The 8,172-nt window shown below is 38.0% G+C and overlaps 2 protein-coding genes across 2 annotated transcripts; both read left to right on the forward strand.

The window, feature by feature from the left end:
* Positions 1 to 1,167: 1,167 nt before the first annotated feature.
* Positions 1,168 to 2,791, forward strand: LOC104962375 (type-2 ice-structuring protein-like). The gene is given in 4 exon segments (XM_010790816.1): positions 1,168 to 1,233; positions 1,538 to 1,672; positions 2,220 to 2,328; positions 2,420 to 2,791. Coding segments are annotated over 4 exon segments (378 nt in total). The 3' UTR covers positions 2,488 to 2,791.
* A 696-nt stretch (positions 2,792 to 3,487) lies between these two features.
* abcb9 (ATP-binding cassette, sub-family B (MDR/TAP), member 9) lies at positions 3,488 to 6,693 on the forward strand (the record flags this gene model as incomplete). Its single annotated transcript, XM_010790817.1, has 5 exons — positions 3,488 to 3,626; positions 4,063 to 4,268; positions 5,585 to 5,782; positions 5,860 to 5,988; positions 6,410 to 6,693. Coding segments are annotated over 5 exons (956 nt in total), but the record flags the coding sequence as incomplete, so codon positions are not given.
* Between the last annotated feature and the right edge of the window lie 1,479 nt (positions 6,694 to 8,172).

Consider the following 8,172-nt stretch of genomic DNA (forward strand, 5'->3'; position numbering starts at 1 on the left):
TCAATAACTGTTAACTTGTTAGCGTTTCAGAGGAAGCCAGCTGAAAAAGACCTAGCAGGTGATTGCTATTTATTTTGACTTCTGTTCGTTATGACATGTTATTATTATTCTTCTATAATATTGCATGCTTCATTATGCTAATGTATTTTGAATTATGTTTTATATTGTGTTCTTTTTTGTTTTAGGTTGTTTTTATATTAGACTTATATTATAATATATAATTTAGACATTATGCTATTCTAAACTTATTTTATTTCATATTGATGTGTTGTTAGAATTATTTTATTTCGGAATGAATTCAATTCCAGCAGGCTGATCGAGGTCTTGTACGTACAAAAATGAATTTTAAAAGCTATAAAGAAAATAAAGAGCTAAAAACCTTAACCAAAATAAAAAAATAAATATAAAACGAAATAATGTTGATTCACAGGGGACCAGTTCAAACCCAAGGGGGCCAGGGTAATTAAAAGATGTGTGCTCTCGAAATATAACAATTAAATATAAGAAACATAATATAAAATAAATATATAGAATTAAATATTTAAGAACATAACTTAATATATAAACATCTAAAACTAAATATAAACACATTTAATAACATAATAACTAAGTATTATAAATACTGATCGAGTAACGGAAAAGAAACAAACAGTCTGCCATACCTTAAGCAACAGTCTTCTATACCTTAGCAACAGTCTGCCATACCTTAGCAACAGTCTTCCAGGTACCTTTAGCAAACAGGTCTGCCATACCTTTAGTGCAACTGGTATTGTATACTTTAGCAACGGTACCGCGTATATATAAATTAAAAAGACCCCCCCACAGAATGGTCCAAACTGACCAATTCAGAATTCAGTATTCAACTAAGCCATGTAATATGAAGGATAAGCGGTCATTGATCGTGATCCTCCTTAGCAACGGTAATTTTTCTGCATAGCAGCACTGTGGTTATTGAGTATTAGAACAACCTCTGAAATGTCCAAAATTGACCCAATCAGAATCTAGTATTTTAACCAAGCCGGTGATTACAACAAAAGGGTTTATTGTCTTATATGCCATCAGATAAAACGAGGAGTCTAATAAAAGGTTTTATATTTAGAGACTATACTTTTTGTTCTCAGCTAAGAGTCATGGTGGTTGAAGCGCTCTGTTAGCTGGCCCCAGTCGATGGATCATGATCAACGAACGCTGTTCTACTTCAACCCCAGACCATGAAGATGGGCTAAAGCTGAGGTAATGCTGGTCCCTGACTCAGGACTACAAATGCATTTGTTTTATAGGTTTGTTTACCTGTACAAACTGTCCCCTGAGACCAAATGTAACATTTGTGATAATGGGCAATATAAACTTTGATTGATTGATAAGAGGTATATGTATTTTAAGCAGTAGCTGCAACAAACACATAAATGCTATCAACAGTCGGTTATTCTGAAATGGGCCATTCTGTACAATGAGTCATTTGACTTTTTCTACTTTTACTTGAGTAAAATGTGGAATGCAGGATTTTTGTTTAATATTCTTCTAATTTGTCTTGCAGAGAAACTGCCACTCAATGAGGGGACACCTGGCGTCCGTGCACAACTCGATGGAGTTATTTGAGATCGAGAAGATCACCATAATCACCACTTATCAGATGCCGCTAGCGTGGATCGGAGGCTCTGAATTACAGAAGGTACTTTACAGTTGTGAAAGTAACAAAGTACATTTACTCAAGTTCGGTTGTAAAGTACAATTTGAGGTACTTGTTCTTTATTGTATGCTACTTAATAGTTCTCCTCCACTGTATTTAGTACCACTACATTTATTTCACAACATTGGTATACAGTATATAAGGATTCTAACATGACTGTAACATGGGTGTAATATAGGTGTTATATTGGTGTAATATGGGTTAAGTAACGGTGTGATGGGTGTAACATGGGTATTATATGGTGTAATATTAGTTTAATATGGGTCTCATAACAGTGTAATATAGGTGGTAGGTTTAATAACACTTTAAAAGGTGCAATGTATCTCATGATATACATTTTAAGTTTAATAAATCATGAAATACATTAGAAAACAGCAGTTGATTAAGATATAATGTATAGTTTTATTTTTAAAAAAAAGGAGATTCTGCATATGATTATGTTTAGTTTTGGTATTTTGAGTATATTCCAGGTTCTTCCGTCTAATTTCACAGTTTTCCTGATAAATAAAAGTACAATTTTTTCTTGCAGGTGAGCGCCTGGTCCTGGACTGATGGGACTCCTTTCAGCTACACAAACTGGTGTGATGGAGAGCCCAATAAGACAGGCGTGGAGAGATGCGTACAGATGAATCACTCAGGTAAAATAGCATTACGCTTACAATAAGTTATGTCAATTTTATATTTGAGTACCAGATCAAAATAAAAACATTTTTTTGTATTTTTTCGCAGCGGAGAAGTGCTGGGATAACGTGAAGTGTTTCGTGAAGTTGCCGTCCGTCTGTGTCAAGGGATCCTGAAGGAGTCTGACGCTCACAGTGGCATACAGTCCACCTTAAACCTTGTGTGTTTGTGTGCATGCTTTTAAATACATCTGTCTTCACGCCATCAGTGTCACTTATGTTCTGATGGTTCTGATTAATAATCTTTCCTATCGCTGTAACGCTGAGGAATGAAGCGACAAGTGAATTAAACAGTGGCTGCCTCTCATGAGAGCAGACTGAAGGAGTTTGGAAAGGAAAAGGCTTTTAGCACAACCTTATATATTTAATAGAGACTCTTTTTTTCATCTGTTCAAGAATAAAAGGCTCAAGCATTCAAACAAGCTGTTCTGTCATTAATGTATTTATGAGGAAACACTTAGTATTATTACTTATAAAATTCTTTTTTTGTCGTTCTGGGAAATGGGTCATTGGAGGTGAAAACAAAATGATATTTCAGAGCGAAAATCATCAAACAGTTGAGTGATCGGCAGCATGTCTGAACAGGAGTCAAAACCACGTCTAGCTCTCATGAGGTAGCATTACACCGGGTGGTTCTCTGCTGTAGTTCCTTTATAGCCCAACATTAGCCGCCGTTAGCTTAGCAGTGGTGACATGAAGTCATGTGACCGTGCTGTAGTTCCTTTAGCCCAACATTAGCCTTCTTTAGCTTAGCAGTGGTGACATGAAGTCAAGTGACTGTGCTGTAGTTCCTCTATAGCCCAACATTAGCCACCGTTAGCTTAGCGGTGGTGACATGAAGTCAAGTGACCGTGCTGTAGTTCCTTTATAGCCCAACATTAGCCACCTTTAGCTTAGCGGTGGTGACGTGAAGTCACCTGACCGTGCTGTAGTTCCTTTATAGCCCAACTTTAGCCACCTTTAGCTTAGCGGTGGTGACGTGAAGTCATGTGACTGTGCTTTAGTTCTTTTATACCCTAACGTTAGCTTTTTACTTACTTAAATTCAGGGGCCTTTGCAGAAATACGACATCCCTCCACCACTCCTTCCTTTAAATGCTTTATAACTTCTATATTCTCTCCCCAGTTCTCTTGCAATGGGAGTACGTGGAGGAGTCTTCACGCTGATGTTTGGCAAATTAAACCTTCGTCTCAGGAACCATCTCTTCAGGACGCTGATGAGGCAGGAAATCGCCTTTTTTGATGAAAACCATACAGGTATTAAAGGAGCATCCCTTAATTCTTATTATTAGATTCTACCCCTCTACTACTGATAACTCACTTCAGTCAACTTAGTAATACCATAGTGTCGAAATATTCTGATACGAGTAAAACTCCTGCATTCAAAATGTTTCTAAAGCTGAAGCTTTAAGTATTAGCATCAAAAATATACTTTTAATACAAAATGACTTTATAGCTTAATATAAAGTGCTCCCAAATGTAGTGGAGTAGAAGTACTTCAACAATTCAAGTACTTTAGTAAATATAAGTCACTCCCTCAAAAATATATATACCGTTAATTATTCTAAAATGTATTCCTGCTAATTATCCCCCTTTTGGAAAATATTTGATACAAATCCAATTAAGTATTTTTTCCTGTCGATGTAATGAAATAACATCAATAAAAAATGTTATTTCCTGCCTGTATCTGTAGGGGACATTATTTCCCGTCTGTCGGCGGACACCACACAAGTGAGCGACCTGATCTCCAACAATGTCAACGTGTTCCTGCGGAGCATCGTTAAGGGCGTCGGCTTCTTCATCTTCATGTTCGGAATGTCCTGGAAGCTCACATTGGTCACCATCATGGGATTCCCCTTCATCGCTGTCGTCTCCAAACTCTATGGAGATTACTACAAGGTAAAGTACATTTAGGAACTGAATGTGTTGATTATTTTAATTGTAGTAACAAGCAATATCTCTACATTAATGCGTAGATGGTGTCAGGCTTACGCCCTCTTAAAGCATGCCGACTTCTGGGTGGGCGGGGATAATGAAAGCCAATTTAATAAATGTCCGCAATAACAAGTACAAAGTTTGTACCAAATTTCATAAACATTGGAGCAACAACATGCAACTATAGAACATGCTAACCCTAACGAGCCATTTTACTGCATTATTTTCAATTTTGTGCCAATTCTGACGTCTAAAATATGATAGTTAGTTAAGACTTAATCTCTACATCAATGCATAGATGGCGTCAGGCCTACGTCCTCTGAAAGCGTGTCAAGTTCTGAGCATATGGGACGATGTTCAGATGACACATGTCAATCGTTAAAAATTGGAGTTTGCTAAAGATGCAGGAAAAATGCAGACTTTTCAAAATGGCCGACTTCTGGGTGGGCGGGGATAATTAAAGCCAATTTGAAAAATGTCTGCAATAACAACTGCGTACCAAATGTCGTAAACATTGGAGCAACAATATGCAACTATGGACTTACCACTGAATAGGGGGCGCCAGAGAGCATGTTCACCCTTACAAGCCATTTCACTGCATTATTTTTATAATTTTGTGCCATTTCTGACGTCTAAAAAATGAAAAGTTAGTTACGACTTAATCTCTACATCAGTGCGTGAATATCGTCAGCAGATGGGACGATGTTCAGATGACTCATGTAAATCGTGATACAATGGGAGTTTGTAAAAGTTTGCTAAAGATAAAGGAAAAACCAAAATTATGCCAAATAGCAGACTTCCGGTTGGACGTGGACAAGGAAGACCAATTTGAAATATGTCCGCAATAACAAGTGCAAAGTGCGTACCAAATTTCGTAAACATTGGAGCAACTATATGCTACTATGGACCTACCACTCAATAGGGGGGCGCCAGACAGCATGATAACCCTTACAGGCCATTTCACTGCATTATTTTATAATTGTGTGCTATTCCTAATGTCCAAAATATGAAAGGTTAGTTAAGACTTAATCTCTACATCCATGTGTTGAACGTGTCAGGCCTAGACTCTCCTCAAGCACGTGGAAGCGTTGTTAAATAGTAATACTCGACAAAAAATCAATAGTTTCCTTGCCCTCATATCCCTCAAAGGCCATGATGTGACCATAATCAAAGGGTTTATATTTAGTTTTCTTTAGATGTATCCATTGTTCACTCTCTGTTATGGAAATGTATGCAAATTAGCACTTTATTTTGTAATCCTTCATCTATTTCATCTTCAGAAATTGACCAAAGAGGTGCAAACAACCCTTGCAGAGGCCAATAAAGTTGCAGAGGAAACTATTTCGTCGATGAGGACGGTTCGCAGCTTCGCTAACGAGGAGGGGGAGGCCGACACGTACCTTAGCAAACTCCTGGTCATGTTCCAGCTCAACAAAAAGCAAGCGCTGGCCTACGCTGGGTACATGTGGTCGAGCTGTGTACGTATCAGAACATGTAAAAAGCTACATCTGTCTTTTTAAATGTTGTTTTCTTATCTGTTATCCGTGTCTTTCAGATCTCGGAGCTTGCTTTAGAGATAGCCGTCCTCTACTATGGCGGCCATCTTGTCGTCAGCGGGCAGATGAGCAGCGGTTCTTTAATATCGTTTTTTATATACATGCTGGAACTGGGCGAATGTCTCGAGGTATTTCATCAGTTTTACTTCTTTATTTAGTTTTGCCTGAGTGAAGATACTTGGCAGTTCATCAGTAATAGGAATATTTTATTTATCCTTTGGGTAATTTTATGAAAGTTGCTCAATTTTCTCCATTAAATAATAAAGAATACAATATTTATTTAAACATAAAGTTAGAATGTGCAATAAAGAATACAATGAAATACATGTATTAGTACATTTACATTTTAGTTATTTTTTATCTTTTAACTTTTTAATGCTATTTTATTTATATTTCTGAAATATTTTGGACTGTTTATTTCTCTTATGTACATTGCATTGTGTTTTTCCATCTACCAATCTATCTATCATATATATATATATATATATCCATCTATCTATCTATCTCTCTATATATATATATATATCTCTTTCTCTCTCTCTTCCTCAGAGCATTGCCTCGGTGTACACGGGGCTCATGCAGGGAGTCGGAGCGGCAGAGAAAGTATTTGAGTATCTGGACCGGGAACCCAAACACCGGGCTGACGGCACCGAGGCTCCGGACACCTGCTCGGGTCTGGTGGAGTTCAAAGACATCACGTTTGCATACCCGACACGCCCCGATACCGATATTCTCAAGGTTCGTTCTCAGGGATCTTTCTGCCAACACACATATTTTTATCCTGCTTACACACCCACAAAAACATATCAAATCGTGAGGAATGATCGCAGATGGTGTGCTGTGACTTTTCCAAGGAATGAATGGGAATCAACGTGACCAGGGACCTCATTTATAAACGGTGCGTACGCACAACAGATGGCGTACGCCAGTTTCTACGCACTGTTTGCGATTTATAAAAATCTAACTTGACGGGAAAACGTGCGGTCCTCCACGCAAACTCTGACCCATGCGTACGCACTAAGCACAATAACGGGAGAGATGAGAAACTGCGACACCGTTGGCAGAAGGAAGAATGGAGAGAAATATGTGGAAATAATACCATAAATAAAATGTTACCTCTCATTTATCATATATGAAGAATTCATTTTCACAAATTGATTAAAGCCAATCTTAAAAGGATTTAACGAACGCCTGTTTGAGACTCCTCAGTGCACACAAAAACATAACTTGGAGAAATAAATAAATACAGAAATGTTATTGATCACCCCTCGATTATGTTCTCTTGGTAAGAAATGTTTTCTCATAAATGATGCGGTAAACAGAAGCACAGAATTACTTTAAACTGACGCCGTTTTGCATTTCTATAGGTTGTAGATACGAGCATGGTTTAATATACTATCACGTTTAATCATGTTTTATGCCGTTCGCCAATAGCCTACTACTTGATAAGTCGCTCGTAAAACACAGGAGGTATGGAAACTAAGAGCACCATATGTGGTAAATTGTACAGCTAATATAACACAACACATTAGTTGTATTTCCTTTAACTGGTGGATATAGGGATATATAGTTGCTGATCGACAGCTGGAACACAAACCACCAAATACAAAAACAATAATTCAGATCCAGTCGTCATGACTCCACTCCGGAGGGATTCCCCGATCATTTCTTACAGTTTCTCATCAAGGGGGGGTCTCCTGTCCCCGGTACAAACACACTGCCTGAGGAAGGCTATGTGTATTTTTTTTGTCATGAACCTTTTCGGAACACTTATTTATTTATTTTGGTGACGATCCGACCTCCATGCTGCTACTCTGGTTCAAACTGCATCCTCCAAACAATATGATTTATCTCCACCTCCCCAAAATAACCTAAATCTGACACGGTGTGAGATGTTTTTTTGAGCTGTTCGTCATTTCCTGCGATCTTCTTCATAAAGTCAGTCAAAATGAATGAATGAGCGTTTCTTAGACTATTTATAGGCAAATATGGGCGTTGCGTGAAGAAAAGAAAAGCTGCACCGCATTTCGAGTTGATTGTGATTTATAAAGGGAAACCGGCGTAGGATGTGCCGTACGCAAGTCCTGTGCCGGTCGCAGTCTTTTATGAATCGGAAAGTGTCGGTGCGTATTTATTTGCTTTGTCCTACGTAAGCAACCTTCCCACGCCAATCCTACGCAAGGCTTTATAAATGAGGCCCCTGAGCTCAGAATCATCCTACTTTGAAGTCACACTGATTCGCCATACTTAAACGTAGAAAAAATATCTAAAGTTTAAACGGCTCTCCAGACTCTTAACTTTATTGGAATAAA

Source organism: Notothenia coriiceps, unplaced genomic scaffold (genome assembly GCF_000735185.1).
Source record: "Notothenia coriiceps isolate Sejong01 unplaced genomic scaffold, NC01 NC01_scaffold00034569, whole genome shotgun sequence".
In the NCBI taxonomy this organism is placed as follows: domain Eukaryota; kingdom Metazoa; phylum Chordata; class Actinopteri; order Perciformes; family Nototheniidae; genus Notothenia; species Notothenia coriiceps.